The sequence below is a fragment of the Dipodomys ordii genome, unplaced genomic scaffold (assembly GCF_000151885.1).
Source record: "Dipodomys ordii isolate 6190 unplaced genomic scaffold, Dord_2.0 Scaffold24, whole genome shotgun sequence".
NCBI lineage: Eukaryota > Metazoa > Chordata > Mammalia > Rodentia > Heteromyidae > Dipodomys > Dipodomys ordii.
In genome coordinates this window covers 7,679,868-7,695,860 of record NW_012267240.1, presented here as the reverse complement: position 1 = coordinate 7,695,860, position 15,993 = coordinate 7,679,868, and the positions used below count along the sequence as shown (strand labels likewise).

The 15,993-nt window shown below is 37.3% G+C and overlaps 1 protein-coding gene across 1 annotated transcript in view; it reads left to right on the top strand.

Moving 5' to 3' along the window:
• Positions 1–15,993, top strand: part of Myo3a (myosin IIIA) — a 172,856-nt gene that overhangs the window by 21,680 nt on the left and 135,183 nt on the right. Inside the window, exon 5 of the mRNA XM_013014592.1 lies at positions 13,137–13,213. Within this exon, the coding sequence (XP_012870046.1) occupies positions 13,137–13,213 (77 nt within the window). The remainder of the gene's footprint in view (positions 1–13,136; positions 13,214–15,993) is intronic.

Sequence of the window (15,993 nt, the reverse complement as noted above, 5' to 3'; positions counted from 1 at the left end):
TGTGACTTAGAAATTATGTAATCACTTAATCACAATCAAAAAAAAAAAAAGAACTTTGGGGAAGGTAGGGAGGGAGGGGATGGTAGGGGGAAAACAATGGAGGGGCTAACAATGTTCAAGAGGAAGTGTACTCATTACCTCACTCATGTAACTGTAACCCTCTGTATAGTATCTTTACAATAAAAAATTAAAAAAAAAGACTCACAGGATGTAGCCCATTAGTCCCTACTTCGTTGTGATTGGCTACTCTGTTCAGGGCATGCCTCCAGCTCTAATATCTGGCTTCTGATTGGTCAATGTCTGTAAGAGGTGTTTCCCCATCGCATCCCTTTTTCAAAAAAAAAAAAAAAAGCTGGAAGTGGAACTGTGGCTCAAGTAGTAGAGTACTTGAGCAAAAAAACTAGAGACAGTGCCCAGGCCATGAGTGTAAGCCCCAGGACTGACTCACACACATGCGCATGTGTTCGTGGGAACACACACACACACACACACCACGCACACACACTACAAGAAAAATGAAGAGAAGACAAATCTCTTTGTGTATCCAAGATACAGAGAAACCAGTTATAGACATGCCACTTTCTCTGCATATAAACTCCCCTACCCTGTACTTGCCTAACCTCTGTCTGACTGACGGCCTCCCCAACACCATGCACTTCAGCCAGCCAGAGAGTTGTCAGACTGTGTTAATCCTATGTTTCACTTGACAGACGCTCTGTTGTACTTGGGCTTTGTAATGACAGGACTTCTATTGGGCCTGTCACTTTCGCACCAGAGGGAAGACCTTCTATGCAATCATGTGATCATAAGAAAGTTCATTTCTTCAATACATCAGTGCTCTTCAATAAATCTACAACACATAGAAAAAAAGAGTAGTTTCTTGCTTATGAACTTGGTTGCTGTTAAGATACTATGGGATGATAGAAGCAAACTACTTAATGTATAATTACTGGCCCAAGGTAATTCTGAAAAATCTGAGCTATTACCGCTGCCTGGAAACAATATTCCAACCTACCTTCATACTCAATGCTATAAGCATAGTAAGTACTCGATAAGGGATTATTTAAATAATGCCTCATTATGTTTTGTTTTGTTTTTTAATAGCACTCCACAAGAGTCACATATTGCTTTAAATGTCAAGCAAATCACACCAAAAGCAACATTCGATTTGCTCATAGTAGTCATGAATATGGCCTTTAAGAAAGCCTTTTATTTTTTCTTCCTTAAGTGGGATTCACTATTACAGAAAACCAGCAGACACCTTAGAAAGCAAATAAAAAGACAAGTGAGCTTGTAAACACTATGCATGAAATGCATTAGCAGTCACTGGTATATGAGCAGTCAATAAATAATACTATCTCCCAGGAGATAAACCCCTTTAGGCAAGTCACCTGATGTCTGAAAAAGCGGTCCCCATGTCAAATAGAAAATAAAAAAAGGGACTAAATTTAAAGGGCAGTCCCAAGTTCTCATTTCTATGGAGTTTTCTCTGGGGAACTTCATTTCTAATAGGAGAGTTAACATTTCAATATTGAAGTACAGAACGTACTTTGTGTGATTTATTTAGACCTCGTGCTTATGACAGAGTATTTTATAGCTTTAAATCTCTTATTTCCCTCATGTCCCATTTTAGAGCAAATCCCCAGTGCATAATGTAGGTCAAAGAGAAGTTGTGGTTTTTTTCATTAATAACCCACTGGTTAGCATCAAGTGAGTATATACACCTGAACATAAAAGCTAGGGAGTATCCTTCATTCCCTCCTTTCTCCCTGAGGAATTCAGAACAAAAGCCACTAAGTGGAGCAAGCAAGCATGGGAGCAGGGCTGCAGTTCATTGTACATTTTGGAGCTGACAGGCATGAAGAAGGCATCCTTGCTGGAAGAACGTCAATAATGGTAACCTGGGATGAGATGTTGGATCCCCAAATAGAATAAGAAGGGTATCCACATGGCACCCCATGTTACCCCCAGTGTGTTGTCATAGGCAGAGTGATATGAAGAAGGCATTTACATAGGGAATCCAATGGGCCCAGCTGAGCACCAGTTGCTCACACCTATCCCTAAAATCCTTCACACTCAGGAAGCCAAGATCTGGGGATCATGGTTCAAAGACAGCTAAGGCAAAGAAGTCACTGAGTTAACTAGCAAAAATGGAAGCATGTCTCGAACTGTTAGCGTACCAGCCATGAGCTAGCAAGCCAAGTGAGAACAAGAAGTCTTATGCTCAAATTCTGACACCAACATACACACACACACAAAATCTGGGAGTTTAAGTCCTTCAGGGAATATGCTGAAGATAATAGGAGCCAGGTTTGTGGCCATTTGATAAAAGAAATGTAAATGTAAAAAGGGAGGAAACTGAATCCAGTTGCCTTGGACTGGAACGGTAGGTACATTATGAACTCATAGTTTTCAATCTATATAAATAGATGTAAAAGTAAATGCAATGATATATATGTGTGGAATATGTACATGTGTGTATGTTACCTTCTGTCTTCACAAGGAGATCTTGGGAACAATGATGCCCAAGAGAAAAGACACCATGCCCTTAGCTCTGGGTTTGGTTGGTTGGCTGTTTTTGCGGTACTGAGGACTGAACACAGAGCTTCATACTTGTGATGCAACCATTCTGTCACTTGAACTACAGCTCTACCCTATAACCTATACCTATGTAAGTATTAACAATACTTACATATAGTATAATAATTATTATTAAGTAATTGTGCACAGAGGTTACAATTCCATAAGTCAGGTTGTGAGTACAAAGCTTCTTTTTTTTTTTTTTTGGTCCAGTCGTGGGGCCTGAACTCTGGCCCTGGGCACTGTCCCTCAGCTCTTCAGCTCAAGGCTAGCACTCTACCACTTGAGCCACAGCACCATTTCTGGCTTTTTTCTTTCTTTTTTTTTTTTGCTTTTGTGGTGCTGAGGAATCGAACCCAGAGCCTCATGCATGCAAAGCAAGCACTCTACCCCTGAGCTACCTTCCCAGCCCCGAGTACAAAGCTTCTTGATCAATGTCATCCCTATCTTTTTGTTCTTCCCCCCTTTTCCCTTCTCATCTCTACCCTTAAGTTATATAGGTAACATTTTCTTTTAAAATATAATTCTTGAATAAAAGAAATCAACAATTCTTGGAGAAAGGTTGAGATAGCCTAAACTTACTGTGTTGAAATAAAATTTATATATATATATATATATATATATATATATTCAAATGGAGACATGTTAAAGGGACATAGTTGTCAACCTGAAACAATTTTCACTGACCAGCTCTGGGACCATCTGAATATCAAAATAACAATACTAATAATAGTAATAAGTGTAACAAATTCAACAAAATACAAGTCCATTATTCTCTACTGGCTACACATAAATAAATGAACAAAGAGGGGAAGGGGAAACAAAGGAGGAGGATACAATGCTTGATAAGAAATGTACTCATTATCTTGCCCATGTAATTGTAACCCCTCTGTACAGTATTTTCACAGTAAAAAAATGAACAAAGAGAAACAAAAGTTTCATAGTACAAAAGAGTTTAGAAATGATAATGGAATTTTAAAAAATCATTGTTATTCAGCCATCATCCTAATTAACAATTTGTCCCAGAACTTTAATGGATTACCAACACCAGTGGAATAAGCTTTGATTAGAAACAGGATCACCTCATCATTTCAAAGTATCCCTCCACAATAGATTGGTTAATTACAAAAGAAAAAATTAGGGTAACTTCTTAGGACAAACATATATTAATCAAGTGAGTGAAGTGAACATCACTAGTAATGAGACAAACATAAATCACACCAGGTAAGAAGAGGATGCAATAAGGAGACCTCCACATCACATCTGTGACCATCCTGCCGAACACAAAATCATGAAGGCTTATCCAACAACCCAAATAAACCATTACAAATTTCAAGGTCATAGGATTCAAGGACAAGTTGAGGGACTGCATCAGTGGGAAGAACTAAAGAGACAGAGCAACTAAAAGCAGTACATAATCTTGGGTTAGATGTGTGTGTGTGTGTGTGTGTGTGTGTGTGTGTGTGTGTTGGTTGTAAAGGATGTATTAGGTACATGAAACATGAAAATGAGATATAGAAATGGGCCAATGATAAATGTGCAGGTTTTGATGGCTCTAAGGTAGGAATGTCTTTATTTGTAGTAAGTACAAACTAAAGTATCCAGGGCAGAAGGGGAATCAGTTGAGGAACTTACTCCTAAATGGGTCAGAAACAAAATGTATGTCTTTATACCTACATTGCTCTAAGGTTGAAAATAGGTCAAAATTTAAAATATTAAGAAAAACAACAACTATAGAGTAGTTAGAGATTAATCATGGAAATAAAATAAATACATGTATGTAGGCATTTCCATACATATGTGTGCATGCACACACCTACAGAAATTCAATATATATTGAAAGAAAAACTAAAAATATAAAACCTAAAAACTAAAAAACCATTTTTAAAAGCTGACAAATCTCTGGGCATTCACACAGAGCTAGATCAAAGGAGGATGTTCTTAGGAGAGGATCACAAAGGCTCAAGAGCTATGTGCATCTGATCATATAAAATGCATTTATTGAAATGAACTCCAGGAAATGGAAACCAGAGGTTTTTTTTTCTTTGTTGCTGTTTTTTGTTTTCTCTTTCTTTTGTCTTCTTTGTTGGTTTATCTGTCTATGGGAAGATAAGGTGGGGGAGGACACAAAATGGTAAGAAAAAGGGTAAACAGATGTAGCAGTGATACTCACAAGACAGTATGGTGAAAATGAATTATATAACTCGTGGGTGGGGACAGGAGGGAAAACCCAGGGAGAGACTGTCCAATACCAGACTTACGTAACTATAAATCCCTGTACTTACCTTCACAATAATAATGTAAAAATGAAAAAAAAAAGCTGACAAATCTCTAGACTTTTTCCTCCTTACACAAAAATCAATACTTTAGCTAGAATATTATTTTTGTGCTTTAGGAAGATGAACTTTGCCTTATTTGAGAGAAATGATGTTTATAATTCTTTTGCTACCTCAAGGCAGACCATCGATAAGTAGACTCTTTTATAGTGTTATGATTCTAGTGAAGCTTATGGGCTCAAATGTTCCAAGCCAAACATTTTGCCAAGTTGAATGATGCTATTGTGCATTGTAAAAAATGTATATTTTGGGGCTGGGAAGGTGGCTCAGGGGTAGAGCACTTGCCTTGCATGCATGAGGCCCTGGGTTTGATTCCTCAGCACCACATGAACAGAAAAAGCCAGAAGTGGTGCTGTGGCTCTAGTGGTAGAGTGCTAGCCTTGAGCTGAAGAGCTGAGGCCCAGGCCTAGAAATCAGGCCCCACAACTAACCAAAAAGAAAAAAGCATATTTGATTCAAGGGTCTTCAAGTTGCAAGGACCAGAAATCCAAACTAACTGAAAAAATGGGAGGGATAGAAAAGTCAATGTCATAGATGGGAAGAGTGACACTAAGGGAAGAGTTGATCAGGAGAGTGTTGGCAAGATGGCTGCGTCTAACTCTCTCCCTGAAGGAATAGCCTCCTCCTCTGCATCTCTAGAAGTGTCTGCAGACCATTCAGCCTTAACATGTTGCACAAACTCATTCTGACAGCAGTTGCCCTCTCCATAATCTGTCTGACCTTATGGGTCCAAGGCCAACAGCTATGTGAGCTGGATTTTCAGCACCTTAAATCAAAAGGAATTTCAAGTGGGAGAAGCAGTTCAGTTAGTCCAAACTGGATCAAATACTAGTTTTGGATCCAATTAGCCATGGGCCAGGAAGTGAGTTCAAACTAGTTCCCTGGGTCTTCTCATTTTGCAAAAGATATTCCAAGACAGCTACTGAAGAAGTGAGGCAAACTGGTGGTGGTGGTGTTTGAAGATGTATTTCCTTGTGCCTAGGGAGCTATTTAAAAGTTTAGTTTTTAGTTGTTGAAATTGAATTACATAGATTATACCAAAAAGATTCTATAATTATGAGTGATTATGAGTAGATTTCAGATATTTTGAAAGGGTTGTTTCATTACTTAGCAATAGATAAGAGAAAACTTTAGGGATTTATATAACACAAAAACCAAATTACCTCAAAGTAGATCTCGAAATTTTAATATTAGTTTCTAAGTGTGCCTTTCCATACTGTGAGAACTTTAAGTGAACCAAAGGGCTTTCATCACTTTTAGAATTATTTTTTTGCCTCATAGCCTTTTTCATTTTCCTTATTTTATAAATAAGTATTTTGAACTAGAATCATAAATAATCTAAGTCTTCAGGTGTAAAATTTTAATTCTTGAGGAGCTTTAGGAGAACAGACTTTAATGGTAGAGCAGAATGACAGAGGTCATTGGGCAAAAAAGAACAAAAATAAAATATCAGTGCTGAGGGTGTGCTATGAATGCAGCTCTCTACAACTGAGATTGAGTTCTGAACAGAAACTCAAAGGTGCTTAATCATTACAAATGGAATGGTACATGGCTGGATATGTAGGCCAATGGTAGAATGTTTGTTCTTAGGAGCAATGCCCTAGGTTTGATCCCCAACATTGCAAAAGAAAAAAATAATACATAAATAAAAGTAAAATTAATTGAATGGCTCAAGATAGCTTAGCACGCATGATTCATGTGTCCAAAGCCAAGAAGAAAGCAGTAAGCAGTTGATGTTGATGTCTTCAGAAAAAATCTCACTTTTTCCATTGTGAGATATGAGCTAAGTCTAGGTTTTTCTTTGGGTACTGGGCCATATGTATGTTAAGCATGTGCTGGAACAAGATCATACATAAAGCAAAGGCAAGGGGTATAACCAAATATACTGGAGAGCGGATGGACATTGTTTTGTGTATATGTGCCAGTCCTGGGGCTTGAACTCAGGGCTTAGGCACTATCCTTGAGCTTTTGTGCTCAAGGCTAGCACTCTACCACTTGAGGTACAGATCTACTTATGGCTTTTTAGTGATTAACTAGAGGTAAGAGTCTCATAGACTTCTCTGCTTAGGCTGGCTTTGAATGGCAATCCTCAGATCTGGACCTCCTGAGTAGCTAGGATTATAGACATGAGCCACCAATACCCAGAAAGGATGGACTTTTCAAGGGAACTCACAAGTATATTGGGAGGAGGGATGACTAGACTGAATCACCTTGAATCATCTTAGAGATGCATGAAGTGTTAAATCTAGGAAGAATCTTGGCTATCATTTAAGATATTAAGTTCAAGAACATCAGATGTGGTTTCCTTACGTTTTGACTTTTTTAAGTTAACTCCTCTTTAATGTAGTATGATATGTAGCATGAAATTTACCATCTGAACCATTTGAAGTGAGTAACCATTAAATACACTCACATTATTGTGTAACTTAGCAGTGCCAACTTCATACTCATGGAACAATGAACTCTATTCTCCCTCCACCCCCCCCCCACTCTCTAGAAAGCAACATTCAACTTTGTATCTGTTTTGACCTTTACTACCCTAGATAACTCATAGCAATGAAATGATTTATTATTTTTCTTTTTTGTGATTACTGACCATGGACTTGCAAATGGACATTTAACATGAACCACTGTCTTAGCCACCTCAACATAATATTAGAAGATAGAAGGTATTTCGTGGCCTCTTTGTAGTGTCAAAATACTACACTTTTCTGACTTCAATTCGCATTTCCAAGGGATTTTGTTTTTAAGGATTTAGCCATGTGAGGCGTAACAAATTAGGTTCGCTAAAGTTGTCTTAGAAACCATGTATTTGAAATTTCCACTGTCTCCCTAAGACTATGAGAGAACTGTTGGCTGCAAGTTCTACTGCAAGCCTGTACATTTCTCTCCCTGGGAGAAGGACTTACGCAATAGGAAAATGGTACAGCCACCAAACAGCCCAGGAAGCCTTGCTGGATGGGCCTAAAATAGCCTGAAAATTCCCTAGCAAAGCAAAGGGGGGAAGGATCATTAACATAAAGCTCTGTGGTGTTCCCTTGGCTGTGACTCTTAATGGATTAGTGCCCCCTCCTCTTGCTTGTTTGCTGTTCTGCTCTGATCTGTTTTTGGCCTCCTGTTCCTTTCTATATCCTCTCTCTAACCTAACTTTCTGGCTGGAATTTTCCACCCTTCAGCATCTTCTCTTGTGGTGATTATGTAACTATTCACTTTCATGACTTATTCGATTAGTTGCTCTCTGGACAAAAATGATTTTTGGTGACTTATTCCATTAGTTGCTCTCTGGACAAAATGATTTTCCTAATCTTTCTTCTTTCCTAGGGCTGGTACATGCATACTTTGAATCCTTGTGGCCTTTTAAAGTAATTTATGTCAATCATTTTGAGGAGGATTTTACATGCTTTAATCTTCTTAGCTATTTTTCTGGTGGGAAATTAGGCTAGGTAAAAATGCCTCTCATCCCCAAGAAAATGACTTGGCGTAATTTTGCTAACCTATAAGTCAACAAGTTCTGTTTTATGACTATTAATTTGCTTTTTAGGTTTGAACACATTGGGGTTGATAAAGTAATCTTGGGGTGTCAGAGTCATTACAGAAACATTTTTTTAAAAAATCAGTGAAATTTATTACTTTCCTCTGTCACTGTTAGAGTTAGATGCTGATTTTGCTTTTAATGTAAGTTATCTAAGAGTCTTAAGAATTTCTTTTTCTACCTAGTTGCAGTTTTTTTTTCTTTTTTCTTTTTTTTTTCGGTCATGGGTCTTGAATTCTGGGCCTGAGCACTGTCCCTGAGCTCTTCAGCTCAAGGTGAGCGCTCCACCCCTTGAGCTACTGCACCACTTCAGTTTTCTGATGGTTAATTAGAGATAAGAGTCTCACAGACATTCCTGCCAGGGCTGGCTTTGAACTGTGAGCCACGGTATGAGCCACGGGTGCCCAGCTACATTTTTTAAAAAACTGTTCGGGTCTTTGTGTTTTCCTTTTTTGTGTTCTGAGTTGATTTTATTTTCTTTTTTATCACTCAAGTCACTCTTACAGGAAATGTGTAAAAAGATCTTTCTGCAGGATGACAATAGATTCCATGTAATATCTGAGATTCTCAGGGTGGTTGATCTATTACCCTCACACTTCTTTTGCCATTAGTACCAGTATGTGTACCAAGTATAATTAGAGTTAAGAAATAATTATATCCATCCCTTAAATTACTCTCACTAATAAGTTTCTTAATGTATTAATATATGCCTCTGTAATACATGCAGTAAACTTACTCAATATTCTTTTTCTCATGTGGGATGTTTGATTAAATAATTTGAAGGCCAGTAAGGTACCAGTGGCTCACACCTAGAATCTTAGCTACTCAGGAGACTGAGATCTGAGGATGGATGCTTAAAGTCAGCCCGAGAGACTCTTGCTTCCAACTTAATAGCAAAAAGTCAGCAGTAGAGGTGAGACTCAAGTGACAGTACACCAGCCTTGAGTGAAAAAGCTAATAAGCAAGAATATGAGATCCTGAGTTTAAGCTCTAGTATCAGTACTGGGAAAGAAAAAGGAAATGAAAGAGGAAATGGAAAGAAAGGAATGGAAAGGAAAGGAGGAAGGGAGGAAGGAGGGAGGGAAAAAGGGAGGAAGGAAAGCAGGGAGGGAGAGCTGGAGAGAGGGAGGGAGGAGTCAGGAAGGAAGGGAATAAAAGAAAGATGGGAAAACCTGAAGGTCAAATGTTTGCCCTACAAAATTCTTAACCGAATAATAATGCAAATATATACATATAATATCATCTCATATATTAACCTTTATAAACTCATGATTGACTAGCATTGTTGTTAATTTGCTAATTGTAGATACCAAAGCACTGGGGTTTGTATTCAGGGTTCATTTGTTTTAAACAACAGAAACTAACTCTGATTCACTTAGATAGGGATACTAAAATTAGGCCAAAGGCCTTGCTGCTGTATGTAACAACTATATTCATTCCCTCCATAAGTGTCTCCACTCAAATCACATTTCTTTTTTAATTTCAACTAGGTATACAAAGGGGTTTCAATTCAACATGCCAATTTATGAGTATAATGCATCTTGATAGAGTTACATTTCTAAGAAAAAGAGTGACAATCTATGTCACCTGTCACAATCCCAAAACTCTTTTATCCTATCCTTCTGTGAGCAAGAATCCTTCTAGCCATCTTGATCTGTACATCCTGACTCTAGGATGTAAAACAACAACAACAACAACACAGCAGTTCATGTCCAGAAAGAAAGAAAAGAATGTTGATTAATCTAGAATATAATTTTCCTGCTAGGAGCAAAACTTGATATCTGCTTGGTTGGGTTTTATATTTGCTCTTCTTCACATCTCATTTCAATGACATTTGAATTCTTCAGTTATCTTTATAAAATTGAGATAGAACCACTCATCAAAGATCAAATATACTTTTTCATAGATTAAAATTCTCAGAATCAATTTTTGAAAATTTAGAGCCTTTTTTCATTTCTATTTATTTTTTTATCTTCAAGTAGCTATACACATGAGTTTCAAATCAGCATGTCAATTTATAAGTACAATGCCTCTTGATCAATGTCACCCCTTCCAGCCAGAACCAATTTTAAATTAAATTTGCTTTTAAAATCCATTTTCCCACTTATACAAATAAATTACTATACTCTGACACTATCATAAAAATCCACCTTGATATTTTATTTCTAATTCCTAGGGGAAAAACAAAGCAAACTATTTAGGTTTAAATTTAATGAAATTAAAAGTGTCTAAAGAATCAGAAGAGGCAGAAGACAGATTTGGGAGATAAGTGATATTAAGGGTTGATTCTCTGTCTGAAGATATTCTCTTTAAAAGTATTTAAGGAAGATCCTCCAAGTATTGATTAGATAATTGCCTTTGAATTGGAAAAATTATGTAATTAGTGATGATGTTTTTCTTTCAAATAATGAACTTTTAAAAAGAAAATCTTGCATATACTTGCAAGTATATACAAATTATTAACAGAAATATGGTAGATTCAGGGGAGAACTCAAATGGTGTAATTCCTTAGAAAGACTAACTCACAGTCCAACAAAATAAATACCAGGAAATCAGTAGTAGAAATGTAGGAGGTGGGTTCAATGGAAGAGGAAATAGGTGAGTAAAGAGAGAAAGGGAGAGAACACAGTCATAAAATTCAATGCATATCCTACAAAATTATGAAAACTGAGGGAAGGCATGGAGTTGAGAGAGATGAGGGAGAGAGGTAAACGAATACAAGATGCATTGTTTTCATATACTGCATTTCTAATGGCAACTCCTTTGTACAACTTCTCAAAGATAATATGTAATATTATGTGTATATATATATATATATATATATATATATATATATATATATATATGAACATCTTAAAGGCCATAAAAAGGACAGAACTTACACACAGGTGCAAGTTGCTAAGGGATACAGCTAATGTGAAATTAGAACATAGCCACCCAAACCTCTGCCCAAAGTTTCCACTACTGAAATGTCCATTGGCTAAATCTAGTCTTTGAATCTCACAACAAACATCAAATTGCATCTTGAAGAAATCGAATATATCCTCACTTTAAAAAAAAAATCTCAGGGGCTGGGAAGATGGCTCAGTGGTAGAGTGCTTGCCTTGCATGCCTCTGAGGCCCTGGGTTCGATTCCTCAGCACCACATAAGCAAAAAGAAAAAAGCCGGAAGTGGCGCTGTGGCTCAAGTGGTAGAGCGCTAGCTTTGAGCTGAAGAGCTGAGGGACAGCGCCCAGGCCCAGAGTTCAGGCCACGACTGGACCCCAAAAAAAAATCTCAGTAAGTGCTTCCTTGGACCTGGCTTGTCAGATAAATAGCAAGAGCCTAAAACTACTGTGACCCCAAGGTCAGGAATGGGAAATGGAAAAAGTGTGAAATAAGGATGCAAAAGTGTCTAATCCATGAAGTCTGGGGCAGGTGAAAGCTAAGAGCACTGTACATTCAGAGGTAACCTTGTGTAAGAAGCAGGTATATGAAAATTGAGAGAGAAAGAAAGACCTTATTCCCAATTCTCTTGGAGGCCAATTAGCATGTGTCTCACCAGGAGGAAATAATGGAATGATGTGACTGAAATATTTAGTTAGATAGCTCTTTGTTGTAGACTTCAAATTATAATCTCTCTAAAAGAAAAAAGACTGATTTTAATTAGATAGGAATGATGGATGGAGCAAAAGATCTGATGTGCCATTTCACAGTAGGTTGACTGCAGATAGAGATCATGTACTGTATATATTTCAGAAAGCTGGAAGGAATGATTCTAAATGTGTCTCCATAAAGAAATGGTAAGTGCCTGAGGATATAGATATGTTTAACCTGGTTTAAACATTACACAAGTTACACATATACATTATATGGTACCCCACAAATACCAATAGCATTTCCATTTTGTGTATCAATTTAAAAATAAATTAAATACCAAGGACCAGTGGTCGCTTACACCTGCAATCCTAGCTACCCAGGAGACCAAGATCTAAGGATAGAGTTTTGAAGCCAGCCTGGAGAGAAAGTCTGTGAGATTCTTATTTCCAATTAATCAGTAAAAGGTGAGAAGCAGAAGTGAAGTTCAACTGGTAGACTGACAATCTTGATTGAAAACCCCAACTAAGAGCACCAGGCCCTGAGGTTAAGCCCTAGTATTGGCACAAAAAGTAACTCAAATATTTAGAGGTGAACTGATTATATGAATGATACTGGTTTAAATAAATGTTAATTTGAAACATCCAGTCAGATCCTATATGATTTGCCCAAGGTGGATAGACAAATAATTATGCATATTCACAAATCACTTTATTATGTGTAGAATAGCATATAATGTATTCTCAAATTCATCAGAATTTGTCAATAGAGAAATGGAGGAGAAAGCAAGAATTATAACAGTACAAATACTTTAAAATATAGAACAATCAAGGAAGTAGAAATTAGTATAGTGAGGAAAGGTTCGAAGCCAAATGGGAGAAAACTGATACCTCAGCTGAGGCTTTAGGGATGGTTAGGACTTAGATATGAAAACAATAGCACCTACCCTTCTGTATTGTGGCTATCCAGAGACTCTGATTTTGGCTCTGCTCAAGTGAAGTTCAAGTCCAGGGCAGCTTTGAGAGAGTAGAATTTAAGCACAAATTGCTACCGACTGGAATCTGTTTGCATGCCTCATTGATGCAAGAAATAATCTCACCTCTGTCTTCTAGGTGTGTCTGCACAGCTCACCAGCACCCGGCATCGTCGGAACACCTCCGTAGGAACACCTTTCTGGATGGCCCCCGAGGTCAGGTGCCATGTTGAAGAAGACAGGTTTAATATTTGCTCGTTTCTGGCTTTTCTTTCTATATGTATTCTATCATATTCTGGAATATACCAAAAGAAATGGTCCGTGTTGGTATTTTTGGTATGGGGTTTACACATGAATCAAGGAAAAAGGAGGAAAAGACATTACTTGTCATTTTAATTTTTCCTTAAACTTACCCCCAGTTTGTTTCGCATACATCCACACTGTGGATATTTATGTCTCATAGAAAGTTCTGAGGCCCTTGGCTTTATGAACTCACATTGAGGTCCACCAACGTGTGTGGCAAGTTCCCCTCACCTGCTGGCATCTGTGCTTTGCTTTAATGGATTCTGTCATAACCACAGGGAAATCCTGGATGAACTGTACTAAAATAGCCAAGGGAAAGTTTTCAGGAGTCACATCTTCTCTCCACACTCAGTGTTTCATGCCTTGTAATCTTTTTTAATTATGCTTATCAATGAAAAAAAAACACTTGTTTTTGAAAACTCTCTGTGTAACTGTTGGGAAATCCTCTGCTATTTATTATAAGTTTCTAGGGAGTGAAGGGAGAAGAAATTCAAATGCCATATTCATATTTGCAAAGATCATCGAATTAAATTTGTTTGAAGATTAAATCCTGGTATACTCTTTCTATGTGAAAACCAATTCAATTATTTCACATGAAAATGTTAAAATGGAAATTTGATAGAAAATATGTAGGATATAAATCATTTTAAGAAATAGTTTTGAAAAATCCAATGGGTTCAAAAGCTTTTGAACAAGAACTACATCTTAGAATAAAAATGCAAAGAATAGTCATATAAACAAAACCAAAATTGAGTAAGAGAATCAAAAATGAGTTTCTTTATGGTTTGTTCTAATTTTTCACTAGTACTTTTTAAATTAACAAAAAGTATACAAAATGGGAAGTCAATAAAAATAGTTATATGCCTATTATTATAATAGAACATATAATTATACCATTATAGAATCAATACCCTAATATTATGTTTTATGTTCATTTATAGCAGCAAAGCCAAAATCATATATTTAAGTTTGACATTTAGAAAAGTATTCCTGACCATGCAAGTATTTGACAGTCATTTTTTAAATATTATTGTTTATTATTAACAAATGTATGGTAACTCAAATAGAGCTGAAAGTTCTTGCCTTTTTAGAAAATGAATGGCTTGTATATGTAATTTGACAAAGCTTGGATTTGTGTAAAATTATATTAATATATCTATAATAAGTACCCTCTAATCTTGAAGGAGAAAGTATTTTTGGATAACCAGCTTTCAAGCTTCAGGATGTTGTCTTTATTGTTGCTGTTATTTCTGATTTGTTTCATTTAGGGTTAAACAAATTAGAATTGAGAATTTTAATTGAGAATTAACTGAAATTTAATTGAGAAATAGACCTAAGGCTTCATACTTGCTAGGCAAGGGCTCTACCCTTGAGCTAAACCCCCAGCCCTTCTTGCTATAATTATTTTTCACAGTCTTATTCTTTTTGCCTAAGCTAATCCCCTGTCTCTACCTTCTAAGTAGCTGGTATTACAAGTGTAAGTCACCACTTCTGACTCAACACCACTGCATGATAAATGACATATTTCTATGAGTGAGAGAGCAATAGGTAAACAAATATAATATATTCACCTTAATGATATGGAAGTACTTCAGTGTTTTTAAAATCTTAGAAGCAAATTTGTTGAAAGTAATTATCAGTTAAACCGTGAAATCCTTGATTGGGCATTTTTAATTTAAATTCACACGGTATGATCAGATTATAAATTACATAGAGCCATCCTTTTCAAACTGGAGTGCATCCTGACTATGGAAGGTGACCACACAACTTGTATAAATCACAACACCTTGGGAACACACGGAGGTGGTATTTATAAAGATCACAGAAGCAAGCACAAACCAGGAATGTCCCAGACAAACTAGGGCTCACTATTTGTGAATCTATTTTCCTGAAGTAATTATGTTACCAGAAAATGAGCGACGGTATTTAAAAACTGCCTTTTTTATTCTGTGGCACAGGTATATTGTACAATGCAATGGAAAAGTCATGTGAATATATTTTAAACTTTTAACAGCTTTCTAGAGATAAAAGTCACATACTATACAATTCCTTCATTTAACACATGTCATGTTATCTTTTTTAGTGTATGTTCACAGGATTTTGTGTCATAACCACAATCTAAGTTTAGGACATTTTTCCCCCTAAAAGAACCCATGTTCTGTAATGAGTACTCCCATCTCCTTCTAAACTCTCCTACCCTAAGCCACTATTGATCTGCTTTTATCCCTATTAATTTGCCAGTTCTGAGAACTGTGTATAAAAAGAATCATATGAGCACTAGGTTCCGGGAAGATGGCGGATGAGAAGCTGGAATCTGAACAAGCTCTCCCATAGAAAGCAGTTTTAGAGTTCCACTGAACAGTCCTAAGCCAGAGAATGACACCAAGTGTGCCATCACAGGACAGAGAGTTAGACAAGAGAGGGAAAGCCAAGGCAAGAAGACACATCTGAGCACTTGCCAGCAGCCGCCGCAGCGGCGGCAACAGGGTTGCGGTGGAGAACGCAGCTGGGGCCATACCTGAGCGCTCACACAGAGAGTCCGGGACAAAGGAGCCAGACGCAGCGGGCGAGCGGATTCTACTCAACACCAGCAAGAACCGACAAGGAGCGGACATCTTCATCACGACCCAGGATCCAAGACTCGGCATGAGTCAAAGCCCGACGTCCTCACTCCTTCTCAGGGAGCAGAGGAG